At 41.4% G+C, this 15217-nt stretch overlaps 1 protein-coding gene and 1 long non-coding RNA gene across 2 annotated transcripts; one reads left to right on the top strand and one right to left on the bottom strand.

Annotated features, from left to right (window-relative positions):
- Nucleotides 1–967: 967 nt before the first annotated feature.
- LOC121786995 lies at nt 968–1450 on the bottom strand. The gene is made up of 3 exons (XR_006047234.1): nt 1254–1450; nt 1092–1179; nt 968–1005 (listed from the first exon to the last, which is right to left on the bottom strand). It is a non-coding gene; the product is annotated as an uncharacterized LOC121786995 (long non-coding RNA).
- Nucleotides 1451–5246: 3796 nt separating this feature from the next.
- LOC121787148 (cyanidin 3-O-galactoside 2''-O-xylosyltransferase FGGT1-like) lies at nt 5247–6605 on the top strand. Its single transcript, XM_042185802.1, has one exon. It carries the CDS (start codon nt 5247–5249, stop codon nt 6603–6605), a length of 1359 nt encoding a protein of 452 aa, XP_042041736.1.
- The last annotated feature ends 8612 nt before the right edge of the window (nt 6606–15217 follow it).

The raw sequence follows: 15217 nt of genomic DNA, 5'->3' as shown, positions 1-15217 counted from the left end.
TTCTTCCCCCACAGGATCCATAAATTGATAATTCTGAAAGTACGTATCACGTCCTGGTTGAGCTGCATCCCAATCAGACACACCGCCAAAGAATGAATCACATGACGCGCGTGCTCCCCATTGCGATGGCTCGTGGCTTGCACCACTCAGCTGAGACCATCCTGGTGGATCGTACTCCGGACTCAAGGGCTCTGGTACCGCATACTCAGGTTGCAGCTGCTGCTGCGACAACCTATGCTGTCGCGTAATCTCGTGCCCACCCGTCCGGACACCCGGCAGTCCATGACGAAGAGAAGTTGGTGGGCGTGGCGGCATGAACACATTTCGCCGTTGAGAAGATGGATACTTCATCGCATCAGCATGGTTCATCGCACGAAGTGCCGAAGCAGCCATTTCTCGAATCTGCCGTAACCGAGGGTCTGTTTCATGTTCAGAGGTCAAATGCCATATCCCCTGAAGGGTCTCAACCTAGATAACACAAATACAAATGACATCATACCACGGTGAGCAATATAAACTTTAAACTAAAGACATTTTTATATACAAAAACATCACACACCGCCAATAAATTAGAAGGGGCTGCCTCGTTCATCACTTTAGATGACTGTGTCCCAGGTTGAACTAGGTACGACACGGTGATCCTATTGTACCACGCCATATAGCCCGGATTAATGCGACCATCAATTGTCGCCGTTGCATGGTAAAAAGTTGCTTGGAACCTGTCGTGGCGCAAGTCCCATTATCAATGAAGAACTTATGTACCTTAGCCCAATCAGCGTCCTTCCTCCCACGGCGGGGACTTTTACTCAAATGGCCGGAGCTATGTAGCATCCTATCACAGTACTGAGGAATACGCTGGTAGCGGTTAAATTGTCGGAAAACGCGTCCAGCCTCGTGTGCCTCGACAAATGACCAGCACACCAAATAAGTATCGCACAAGTAGGATGCAGTCGAATCAATGTAGTACTCAGGGAGGATACAGTCTGCATAGGGTGTCCACATAAACTACAAACAAATAAAATAAAAAACACAATTACTTTCATACTATAGTAAGTAAATTCATTAACTAAGACAACACGAATAAATTTCACCTGGCCAGGACGGATCAGTGATAACTGATCACGATAATGAGCTACTGAATGTCGGGGAGCATTTCCAATTTCAGTAACTCCGTGCCACCTATACATAATATTAATGTCAAAAGTTATCAACAAAATACATAATTATGTGAGTTAATTTAAACAAAAAATTACTTGGCTCCACACGGGGTATACGGCGTGTGCATAGGCGATATCAAGAAGGCTGGCCTCAATGTAGGCATTCTTTCCCAGGCCCACAGCTGCAAGAGAACCATAGGTCCACCCACATCTCTTCTCTATCTGCCTATAGAAGCCTCGCACAAATAATGATACAGGTATGCTAAAGCAGCACTACCCCAACTGATATTAGCCACATCATCCGGATTGTCTAAGACATTTAACCACATAAAGGGGACCTTGCACCCTGTGGTGTCCGGTAAAATAAGTCCCCCTAACAAGATCAGAGCATGTATATGTGCTCTTTGAATGTATGCATATTCAGGCAGCCCATCACCCAACGGCATCGTCACTTGGTGGATCAGAGACGTCATCAACAAACCACCGTGCTTCGTTTCGGTTTCTGCGTCAGGTATCCATCCCAACAAATCTCTACACTTGCTGGACCAATCTTCAAATCCAACAGGGTAGTGACAGTGAAAACACGACCGTCTGCTCTCAAACCCCACAGGCTTTGCACATCTTGTAAGGATACAGTAACTTCACCAACTGGAAGGTGGAAACAGTGTGTCTCAGGCCTCCAGCGCTCGACCAAGGCCGTTATTAGCTCATTGTCCATCCTCATCGGCCTTCCACATTAAACCACGCCTCTGAACCCCCATACATCTAGCCAATACATCACATTTTCATGTATTGGCAATGCCCACACCTTACTCTCCGTCCTACGACTGCTCAACACATTTGCTGTGCCATTCGCCATCAAGGAGACTGAAATATGTTCGTTCTGATGAAACAGTAGTGATGGATCCTCAGGTCCATAGCATAACTGTTGTTCGGAACTTGCAGATGCCATCTACTTCAAAACATTCACCCATGATTCAATTTTTTTCATAACAACTCAACAAGCTAACTAAATTGCAACTTAGGGGCGCAATATATGCATATTAAATACCCAAATTACATAAAATCGCCCACCAAAAGGGGCACAATTACAAAAACTTAATCAATTACTTCTACCCATTCAATTATATGCATATGAAATACCCAAATTACGGAAAATCGACCAACAAATCTAACAATTTCATCATAAACCCTAATTTTGCTAAATTAAATCCATATGAAATACACAAATTACGGAAAGTCGACCAAAAATTCCATCAATTTCATCATAACCCATAATTTCATCATAATCCCTAATTATAAGCAACAAAACAACAAAAATATACCAAAAATCCATCAATTTAATCAAAAACCCTACTTTTACTAAATTACGGAAAACCTGCCCAAATTAAACATTAAAGGATGTATTTAGCCAAATTGAAGAACAATTACCGGAATATGGTTGCAAAATGGTGGAAATTCGCCGGATTTTGCTCGGATTCATCGGAAATCGCTTGATTTCGTCGTTTGGTTTCGTCCCCTGCTTCTGCTCGTTCGTTTCTGGCTGGTTCTGCCTTCTGCCCTGTTTAAAACTCAACGAACGACGCATAAGAATTATGCTTTGCTAAATAAAGACGCATAAGAGTTATGCGTCGCTAATGAACGACGCACAATGGTTATGCGTCAATATCTAACGACGCATAACTCTTATGCGTCGTTTATTAGCGACGCATAACGATTATGCGTCAATAACTAACGGCGCATAATTATTATGCGTCTTTCTGTTAGTGACGCATAACTCTTATGCGTCACTCCCTGAGGCGGAATACAAGTAATACTCTTCATAAAAATGGAATTCAATTAAAGTCCTTTACCAAAAAAAGAATTGATCCTCGAGCTGCGGGTCCTTTCCGCGGTTATCTCCGTCGGCGCCCAGTACCAGGGCCTCTCAACACTCAAGCTAAGCCTTCTATCTTAGCCTATTTGGTTGACCTCTTTAGGGTAGAGTTTGTTCTTACTTAATGGTTTGAGAATTGGGCAGATTGTGTTTGTTCTTCAAAGGATATGCATATACTTTGTGTTGTGATACTCTATGACTAGCATGCTGTGATTAAGTTTCTGAAACTATGGGGTTTTCAGCATGTTTGTGATGTCTACATGATGCTATAATTCACATGAGCTTAGGCCTTGGTTGTTGGATGGATTACCTGAGAGGTTTGCGGTTGGGTTGTACACGACCCTTAGTCTCTGCCTCTCGGTTCCAGCCCTCTGTCTCAGCCTCTCCTTCCCGTTGGTTTCACTGGAAATTCAATGATTTTCTTGGTGGTGGAGGAAACAAGGGCTGAGGCTATGATCTATATATAATGGTGTGTAACTGAAAGCTGCAAGATGGCTGTTTTGGTTGCAGAGACAGAGTGTCCTTGGCCTGGGTGGTGTGGCTGTCCCCTAACCGCATCTGGCACTTTATGAGTGCTTTAGTACTTAGTCCATTTATTAGGCTTCGTTGGTTTATGGCAGGTGCACCACAATTGACTGATCTTCCCTGGCAATGGCAGGTATAAATGGAGGGTACAAGTTGCAAATCTCAGCTTTGCAGAGTGCAGCTGCTGGGGTGGAATGTTATTGGCTGGACTTGCTTCTTTCAGCCCAGCTCTTTCTCATTTTTCTTAAAGGTAGTGTTACTCTTCCCTCTTCCAACTTATGATGTTAGTTTTCATTTTATTCCATGCATTCCAATCCCTTTTGGTGTGTTTCTAACAGGAGCAGGGGCTGGTTCCACAAGGCTCTTTTCCTAACGTCCCAGCCCATCGGGCCTCTCCGGTCCTGGGCCGAGACGGCTCGCGCAGAAGATCCATGAAGTTCTCTAGGAACTCTTGATTGTAATAGAGTAGCTCGATTTCAGTTTTCTCTCATTTTCTTTATCTCAACATGTACGTAGTGTCTATTGAAATTAATGTGTTTCTTTTCCTTTATGTCCATCATTGAATTGAACATTTGTAAACTTAGACTTTGCTTGAAATACTAAATGTTGTGTTTTGTTTGCTCAAGAAATAAATAAATGCTATTTCATTCTTCTTCTTTTAAATTTCTAGTATTTATTTCATAAATCTTGATAAATTTTAGATCTCGGCTATTACAAAATGTCACCCAACTGGTCTTTGGACTTAACGAAAGGCAACTCCACAATATTTTCCTCAATCTTCTCTTTTATGAATGTCGATCTACCTCCACATGCTTGGTTTGATCATTTTGGACCAGGTTCTCAAAGATGCTAATAGCAGCTTTGTTATCACAAAACAACCTACATGGTTTTGATTACTAAAGATCTAGTTCTGTCATCAACTTTCGCTGCTATAATATTTCAGTTAGACCAATGTTGATTCCACGAAATTATGCTTCGGCATTAGAGAGTGTCACAACCTTCTGCTTCTTGCTTGTCCAAGTTACAGGGTTACCTCCTACGAATGTAAAGTATCCAGTCGTGAATTTCCTATCATTCAAAACTTACTCACAATTCTAACAACATATGCTATGTCTGGTTTGTTTAGGAGAGGTCCACCATTCCAACTTCAACGAGCAGATTAGGTACATACTTCATCTGATTTATGAAAATCTCTTGTTGTGATATGAGTACTTTTATTCCTAAGAAGTATTTGGGCAGTCCTTGAACCTTATTTTAAAGTTTTAAAACAAGTGTTCTTTAAATCCCTTATTATAGTTATTTTGAGATCGACTAAATAAGCCTCTCTTGTTATTAGTTCTACACATATGATATGATATATGTCCATATTTTCCTAAATTAAGTACATGATCTGTTTAATATCCATTCTTGATTTCATTTGAACCTTTTCTTGTAACATTCTGTACAACATTGATCTATGATGTTACAAAATAATTTTGGTGAAGACGCATCTATACATATATATTGTACACAAAGCAAATATCATGTAGATCTAAATGCACGGGTCAAACGTTATAGCGTAAAGCTTCGTCCAACATAGGAGGAAACCTCGGACGACTCATCTTTCTTCTTCTTCTTCTTCTCAAACCTAAATCTACACAAATCTCATATCCATCAAAGCTTCGCATCCTAAAAGAAAAGAAGCAAAAATGTCAAACAAAAAGCTCAAGATAGCAATGTACCCATGGTTTGCAATGGGACATCTAACAACATTCCTTCACATCTCCAATAAACTTGCCCAAAAAGGCCACCAAATCTTCTTCATTCTCCCTCCCAAAACTCAATCCAAGCTCATCCAATTCAATCTCCACCCCAACCTCATCAAATTCATCTCCATCACCGTTCCTCACGTCGAAGGCCTCCCTCCGGGGACCGAGACCACAACCGACGTCATCTTCCCCTTGTACTCTCTCCTCCGCCACGCCATGGACCTCACTGAGCCCGCGGTAAAGGCCCTCCTCCTGGAGATCAAGCCCGACCTCGTCTTCTTCGATTTCACCCACTGGCTGCCGCAGCTGGCCCGGAGCTTGGGCATCAAGTCGGTGCTCTACTGCGTCATCAGCCCCGCCGCCGTGGCTTACCTCTTCCGCCAGGAGCCTAACGCCGAGGGTTTCACCCGGCCTCCGCCGGGGTTCCCTCCCTCGTCTGCGATCAGGCTCCACATAGACGAGGCGCGAACCGTGGATGCCATCAACAACATGGCGGAGTTCGGAAGCCCGATGAAGTTTGTCGAGCGCGTGATCATGGCAGCGGAGGAGTGCGACGCCATGGGGTTCAAATCTTGTAGAGAGATGGAGGGGTTGTATCATGATTTTCTTGAGAAGAGATTTAGAAAACCAGTTCTTCTAGCCGGGCCGGTTTTGCCTGAACCGCCCACTTCGGGTTTGGATGACCGGTGGGTTAAATGGTTGGACCGGTTCGGGCCAAAATCAGTGATTTACTGTGCTTTTGGGAGTGAGGCTAGGTTGAAACCGGAGCTATTTCAGGAGTTGTTACTGGGATTCGAACTGACAGGCCTGCCGTTTTTTGCGGCATTGAAGCCGCCGATTGGGGCTGAGACGGTGGAGGAGGCGATTCCCGAGGGTTTTACGTCTAGGACGGAAAATAGAGGAATTGTGGAGGGTGGTTGGGTTCAACAACAGTTGATCCTATCTCATCCCGCGGTGGGGTGCTTCGTCACACACTGCGGGTGGGGGTCGATCTCGGAGACGTTGGTGAACGAGTGTGAAATGGTGCTTATGCCGCATGTCGGCGATCAGTTAATCAATGCAAGGTTGATGGGAGGAGATTTGAGAGTTGGGGTGGAGGTGGAGAAGGGAGATGAAGATGGATTGTTTACTAGAGAGGGTGTTGTCAAGGCAATCAAGTTGGTGATGGATGGGGAAAGTCAGATTGGGAGGGAAATTAGGGCAAACCATAGTAAATGGAGAGAATTCATGCAAAGGAAAGGGCTCGAGGATTCTTATATTGATGAATTTGATCAGAAGTTGCATCACCTTTTGGAGTAGTTATATATTCCGTTCCATGTTAATAAAGTCATTTTTCTATTTTGGGAAATTCCAAACTAATTGAGTTATTTCTATTTTTAGAAGTAATTTTCACTTTTACTTTATTCTCTCTTCATTTCTCTTACTTTATTCTCTCTTACTTTTTCCCGATCCATTTAACACACTATTCTTAAACTCGGTGCCGAAAAGAATTGTCTCTATTAACAAGGAACAGAGGGAGTACCAAGTTATTGAAAAACATTTCTAGCATTTTTTTTCTTTCTATCAATGATAAATTTTCATTTACTTGTAGGGTAATTGTTATGAATCTTTGATACAATGGGGGAGATGCGCGCCGTGCCTCTCTGGAGCAACACAGCTCCCCCAAACTGTAACACCCCCTACACGACCGACCGTGACCGAATAGGAGATTCCACCAAGGGGCACCATTGAGTTTGACAATTAACATTTTATTCTTTTTTTGAATTATTTAGAAACCAAAGAATTGAACCATTAATATTTACAATCACAATAGAAGTTATTTAGTGTTCACATATCATAACTAACAACATAAAGATCGATACCACTAATAAGTTCAATAACCCGCCAAGGATGCAGGACCACTACAAACGTTAAGGATCATCAACTAGTACTCTCCAAAGCCGGCGAACATGTAGCACAACCTAAATTTTAGCCATAATTCTCTACAAACAATGATCACGTTGATATTTATCTTACCAATTCTGATTACTACCTCATTTCCCTTATAACTAGCACATACCCAGAACCCAACAGGGCACAACATATCCAAAATCAATCAGTTAATCATAAAAAGTTCAAATGCCAAGTCAATAAGCATCAACATCCACATAGTCATCATAAATCCGTACGATAGCCATATCACATTGATATCACATATAGCATACTATATAGAAATCAAACATATTACATAACAACCAACTGTAACATATCAGTTCATATAACTACCAACTATATCATGTACTAAGAAAATCACATCATGTAAGTAGTTAACTATCAAGTCACACCATATAGCCCTATAGTGATCACATATAGCCCGTAGAGGGCGAAGCACACCAAGTCACGTCATATAGCCCAATAGCAGGCGCATATTGCCCATATAGGGCGAAATATGGAGAAGACTACCATGTCAACCATATAGCCCGTATAGTGGGCGCATATAGATCATACATGGAGAAGACTACCATGTCAACCATATAGCCCGTATAGTGGACGATGTATAGCCCACATAGGGCGAGCATCACACTATGCCAACGGAATTGCTCTTTTGTCTCTTCCCCTTCGTTCTCTTTTGGGTTTCTTCTGTCGTTATGGACTGCTCATGTTAGATTGTCAAACTTAGAGGTCTCCAAACCGAACCGAACCGGACGAACCGGCCCGGAACCGTCACCGGCGGTTCAAATCGTGACCGGAACCGGCGTTTCCACCGGGCCGGTTCAGGTTTCAATTCTTGGCAAACCGTAACCGGCGGTTCCGAACCACCGGTTTGGCCGGAACCGCCGGTTCGGCGGTTCCTGATAAGTTTTCAGGCCTACTCCTAGCCTTTTCAGAAACCACTGCCGCGGACGCCGGTTTTCGTCAGAAACCGTTGACGAAACCGGCGGTTTTCCGCCTAAAACCGGCGGTTCCGCCGGATTTTCAAAATTTCGAAATTGATTTTTTTTTTAAATTTTAATCACAATTTTCCCCTATAAATACCCCCCTCCTCTTCATTTCTACTCATCCCATTCTTGTGTTAATTAGAATTTCTCTTCTCAATCTCAATTTCTCTATTCTCCATCCTTATTCTCTCAAGTTGTTTACGTTATTTGCGCTCATAATTTACTCACGTTGTTCACGTTATCATTTTCACACAATCACACTACTCTCTATTCTCCACTTTCAATTTCCATAAATATCATGTCTTCATCTTGTCGTGGTGGTGATCGGGGCAAGGGAATTGCCCAAGATCAAAGTGATACTCGTCGTCGACGTGCCCCTACTAGAGCACAAGTTGCGGAGGAGGTGGGAAGGCGAGCCGCTCTTCGAGCTCAACTAAGTTCTAATATGTTTTAGTTTTGTGTTAATTCATTTTTATTAAATTCATAATTTCATTTTTCAACATCTTTGTGTCTATGTGTTTTATTTTTGTGTTAGTATTTTTACTTAGTTGTATAATTTTCGTAGGAGGAAGAAGATCGAAATGCGGCCTTGTTACTTACCCTCGCCGACGACGACCAACAAGGGGGGCATTCACATTCGGCTTCGCGTTTCGAGTACGATGTGAATCTATCGTCGGATGAAGGCGATGATGGATCGCATCAATTCCCCCTTCTAGCATCGGCCAAGTTGGCGAAAATGATGAGGAGGCTGATGCCCCTCCTTCCGCAGGACAACAAAAGAAGAAGATGCCTCCCAAGTTGAAATCTGATATTTTCACCAAACATTACAAGAAGGTCCCGGTGGTAATTTCAAATCTTAATGATACGACCACTACCGTGGAGACAAGTGAGTTCAAAGCATACTGCAACTACCGGTGGAGGATATGGTACTCTCCATCGCCATTTGAAGACAAAACACCCCGTGGAATATCGGCATACTAAGTCCCAAAGCCAAATAAACTTCTCTGCCGGCTCATCGTCTCAAACAGGTACGCCTCTATTTAAATATGATCCCAAAAATGTTACCGATGTTATGGTAAGATGGGCGGCAATGAAATATTTGCCGTTTAATTTTTTTAACGACAAAAAAATGAAGTTACTATGCAAACTGCTTTTAATGTTGCTACAAAAAGAATTTCCCCCTCTACTGCTCAAAGATCTAACAACCGTCAGTTTTTTTACAAAAAAAGAGAAGTTGGAAAATTTCTATCCAACTTGGGGCACAAAGTTAATATTTGCTCCGATGTGTGGACGGATTCTTTCCAACGAAATTCTTACATGGGAATTTCATGTCATTTTATAGACAATAGTTGGTCTTTAAATAAATGTTTAATTGGTTGTAGACAATTTCCTTCCCCACACACCGCACAAGCAATTGCATATTTAATTATACAAGTTTTGAATGATTTTGAGTTATGCAACAAGATATTTTCGGTTGGTTTTGATAACGCAACCGCTAACACCGCAAGTATACCCGATTTAATTGCGGCTTGCTCCCCTGTGATAAGTGGTAAGTATTTTCACCAACAATGTATTTGTCATATTTTAAACTTATGTGTACAAGATGCTTTGTCTTTATGGCAAAGACATATTCAACCTATTAATACAGCTATATCCTTGATCCAATGGAAGCCTCAAATTGGCAAGGCGTGGAAGAAGTATTGCCACTCGAAGAAAATAAGGTACACAACTTTTACTTTAGACGTGTCTACTAGATGGAACTCTATATATGATATGTTGCATTCTACATTAGAGCATATAGAATATTTGGTTGATTTTTATTGAACTTTCGCTGTTGATGATTTATATCTAACCTCTTCTTGTTGGGATCAAAGCATGAGCTTATTTAAATTATTCAAAGGTTTCGAAATGCCACCGTTGAGTTATCGGGTGTGTATTATTGCACATCCGTTCGTGTTTTAGAACATTGCATGTACATATCACTTGGTTTTAAAACTGCAATGAAAAATTCCACAAACAATCTTGAGTTAATGTGTGTTTTATATTACATGGTTGAAAAATGGCTCAAGTATTTCAATGAGATCCCAACGGTTTTTTTGCTTGCCAAAGTTTTGGATCCAAAGTGGAAACTAGTTGGTACTTAAAAAATTTTAGAATTTTATTACAACAATTCTGCTTCTATTGATCTTGAACCACTCCGAGCTTTGCAAAATGACGAGGACGACGACAACTACATAAACCTAGCCCAAACATTCCAAATAAACCTCCCCCACCTCCCAACCCTCCAAAGAAGTTTTGGGTTCGACTTGCGGGCTCTCTTTCACGATTACGAAGCCAAGTACAACAGTACCCACCAAGTGAGACCTAGACCCCCGTCAAACACATAACTTTGGCATCTTCCAAGTTGATGACCCCGACGCCCAATCCCAATTGGCGGACCTATACGGCTTCAGCAGCGGAGGAAGGACGGCAAATTCGGCAAGTGAGTTAGATTTATATTTTGACTCACACTTTTCATTCAATGAGGAAGAAGGAGGTCTCGTTCCCCAACAAATCGACGTCCTAGATTGGTGGGGATCACACGAGAAAGAATTTCTCATCCTTGCATCAATGGCCAAGGAGATCTTTTCGGTTCCAGCTTCCACTGTCGCCGTCGAGTCCGCCTTTAGTGTTGGAGGCAACGTCTTGGACGACAGAAGAAGTAGACTCACCGGGCAAAACATGGAAGCCACCATGTTACTTGGTGATTGGTGCATCGCCGAAATTAGAGACCAAGAACCGGATTGGGACAATCAAGTAGTACAACCCGACCAAGACTACTTCCCCGACGAAGAAGAGTAGGCGCCAATTTCTCCGATCAAGCCAAATAGGTTAGCAATGTAAGAGAACTACGTGGACTTTGATTCCAAAATGCAATTGAGCATTGAGGATACGTAAGCATCTCAACTTAAATTAAATTTAAGTTGAACTCAAGTCCTTTTCCTCTATTTCTTTTTTCTCCCCTTTGTTTCGAATATGTAATTTGTAAATTGTAATCAAGACTTTAAGTCTTTTGTAATTTATAATTTTTAAGTTGTAATTTGTAATTTTAAAGTTGTAATTTGCAATTTTAAGGTTGTAATTTGTAATTTTGAAGTTGTAATTTGTATCAATAAAATTGCATTTGTACATCGCTTTATTCTAATTTTATTTATGCAAATATATTTACATTTTTTACTTGAATTACAAATTTACAATGTAAAAAAAATTAAAATGAACCGCCAAACCGGACGAACCGGCCCGGAACCGGATATGCACCGGCGGTTCCGGCGGTTCACGGTTCAGGAACCGGAACCGCCGAACCTTGGCCGGGCCGGTTCAGGTTCACGCCTTTCTTGAACCGGAACCGGCGGTTCCGAACCGTGAATCGCCGGTTCCCGAACCGTGGTGACGTCTAGTCAAACTGGTCCAGCAAGCCAAATGTATGCCTTCTACCTACGAATGCTGGAGAGTAGATCCAGTGGAAATTCAAACTGGTCAACTTGACTTAATCCGACTTGAGCGAGATGGATGGGAGAATTCAGAGCGTTTCAAAACCTTAACCCACAATACTATTAACTAGTATAGGGAAGTAAGGATCGATCCCACAGAGACGATATGTTCCACAATAGCTGCGGACATGCTTTACGGAGTAGGTTAAGTTAAACTACTTGATTTAATAAACGAGGAGACTAAACTAACTGAACTGATTCACTTGCTAAACGGAATTGAAATCAACTTGATCAACTCATACTAAAATTTCCTACTCATACTCATGCAGAAAATAAAATGAAAGTTCAGATCTACGACTACCGAAACGAATCAAACACGATCGCATCTTCGATCAACGTAATCATGCTCAGATCTACACTTTGTTGCTGCAAATAACCAGATCTAAACGTCCCGACGTATTCCATCCATAATTCCTTAACAACTAAACAAAAACACAAGTCAGCAGTTCAGATCCAACCAAATAAACAACGACAAGCTACTCAGCTAGAAGATATCCCTAAATCAGAACCCAAGGGAGAAACAGAAAACTTAAGCTCAGAAAACAGAATAGTCCAAACTAAACTGAAATCATAACATCGAAATTACTTCACAAACGAAACGTTCAAGTTAATAACAACAAGGAAACTAAAAAATGAACGTAGCAAAACACAAAATAAAGATTTTATCTTCGCCCCTTCTCGGAACGGTGTTACACAACTCCCAAATTAATTTAAACTACCACCCTCCTAAAACTAAAACTAGAACCCAAGTGTGTGAAGGGTGACGAATTCAAGAACATGAAGTAAAATGAGCTCCCATTTCAGCCCTAGAAGAGAGCTTAATTCTAAGATGTATCTCTGTGTACCACCCTCTTCGTCCTCCTCCTACTCGCACTGGTTTTCCATATAGAGAGGCGTAGGGCTCAAATCCCTACAGTACAGTCCTCTCGAAAAGTCACTTCTGCCCTTGCCTTTTGGGGTCTTTAGATTACACTCAATCTTCCATGTGGGTATGGCTCCTGCTGGCTCCACTCAATTCTGACTTGATCAACTCAGCACAGCAGTTTCTACATCATTCCTCTCGTTCTGTCTTTCCGCCCAGTTGATCCGTTCATTCTCTGGTTAAGGCGGAATTCACAAACCCTGGCTCACATTTACACCTTAGGTTACCAAATTGGGTGTAGTTTTGTCACAAAACACATGCATGAAACGAGCCTTATCAAACTGCTCACACTTAAACCATACTTGTCCTGAAGTATAAAAGACAAGAAAAAGAAAGAAGACAAGTTTCAATGCATGGTTCTTATTCAAGACATAAAAAAACAGACATAAAGCATGTAAGAGCTCTTGGAAAAGGAAACACAAACATACAGCATTAACACATAGAAAGAAAAGAATGAACTGGTTTACACTTTCGGTAATCGTCCCCACAAGCTTAAGGTCAATCCAATTTGTCTACAGTCTCAGATTCTTCCCCCCCCCCCTCACCAGAATTGATAGGACCATTCTCTCATGCTTTTTGCCATACCATTGTCACGACCGCCCTTACTAAGGGTAGTAAAGACGGGGAACTCGCGACTAGGGGAGGAACTAAGAAGCGGGGAAGCAATAAAGGATAACATTTAATATGAAAACTCAATTAACTTCCAAAAGAAATATTTTAGTCTATCGAATAGTTAAGCAGCGGATTAATGTCTCAAGGTAATTAATGTCATAACAAAGTATGAGAAAAAAAAACGGAAGACTTTTAGAAAGAAAACAATTTCAAACAAGGCAGCAGAAATCAAGTATCTAGAGAGAGTCATAGGATGGCGCCCATGTATAAAAACACGAAGCATCCGGGAAATCTTAAGGCTCGACTCAACATCCGCCACAACATCATCGCTCAACCTGCACACATGGAAAAATATGCAGGGCTGAGTACTTAATATACTCAATGGGCTCATGCCGAAAACATTTGATAAAAGTTATGTCATCCATACCATAGTGAACTCGAGTTTTACATTTAGAAGAGAAATATCATCGAGCATCACAAAAACAGTTTCATTGTCTGGCCAGACAAAACAATCTCCCCACTTTCTCAACAATCAATCATTCACATACTCATACCATAGTGCGACGAAAGTGTGGCCACACTATTCGCCCACGAGACCGGCCGACTAGCAAGGACGGCTCACGATCCCACCAGTGTACACATGCTGATAGGGTTTGCGGCCCTACTCAGACCCGAATTCGTTTAACACAGCCCTATAGCCTAACGGAGCAAGCTCAAACGAACTAGGCATCAGGCAACAATCTCAACATCAAAACAATCATGGCATGACATAACACTTTAAACCACCCTTATAACACCGTATCATACTTTTGAAAGCGTAAAAGAGTTTAGTAAAAGAAAGTCCACTTCACTTGCTTATACAACACAATTCACAACTTTAATGTAATCCTTGCTCTTTGTACCCACGTACGCACAACAACTCTTGTCAACACCATAACACAATCAGTTTTTCCATGAACACATTTATCATGCATGCCCTATCGTTCCTTTCATCGTTTTCTAATATTACCCATCCCAAACGTTCACCAACATAAACGAAACGAACACTCTAGCATACATCAATGTGGAACACATAACCACATCATAGGATACGTTCCTTATTCACACATGTGTCATGTAGTGCATTCAAAGCTTGTCAACAAAGCTTATTTCAACAAAACCAGAATCTGGCAGAACAGCGCAGTATTTTTGTAAAAATCATTTAAATTCCATCCGATCTCATATGAAGCTAAAATTTGGTCACCACACAGTAGACACATAAAGGTTTTCCAGTTAAAATTCCACACAAAAATCATATCTTTTGATCGGTCAAAACAAAAACGAAACTCACTGGACGAAATATAATTTTTGGCAGGACTGCGCAGTTAAATAGAAAAATTCGTTATAAATTCGTCCGTCATCAATTGAAGCTGAAATTTTGACACAACACAGAAGACATCTGAAACTTCATCCAGTTAAAAACTCGTCGGAACCTACTGTCCGAACACAACAGTTTTCATGCTCAATATTCACAAACCCTAGTTTGTCTATCATACATTCACACATACATATTCATGCTTCCAACACATAGTCATGCTTCAAAAATGAGATTACAACCATGCTTTCCTATTCGCACATGACATTCACAACGATTCATCCACACACACGTACATACACGCACACACACAACCATTCATGTGCAACCATCCTTCCCAACTAATAAATTCTTAGATTTACGATTCTCCACTCACTATATGCATGAGGGGTTCAAGAATCATGGATTCAATGATAAGAAGGGAAAAGGTGGATAAAAAATTATACCTTTCTCTTGAAAACAATCGGTAGAAAAGACAATTGGTGCGATTCCTCAACGGATCTTGAGTTTCCAACTCCAAATCGAAGCAACAATGAAGGATTGATTTGGAGCACTTGAGAGAGAGGGGAGTGGAG

This window comes from Salvia splendens, chromosome 22 (genome assembly GCF_004379255.2).
Source record: "Salvia splendens isolate huo1 chromosome 22, SspV2, whole genome shotgun sequence".
Classification (NCBI taxonomy): domain Eukaryota; kingdom Viridiplantae; phylum Streptophyta; class Magnoliopsida; order Lamiales; family Lamiaceae; genus Salvia; species Salvia splendens.
Note: the sequence above shows the minus strand (reverse complement) of the source record. Positions and strands in the feature narration are given on the sequence as shown.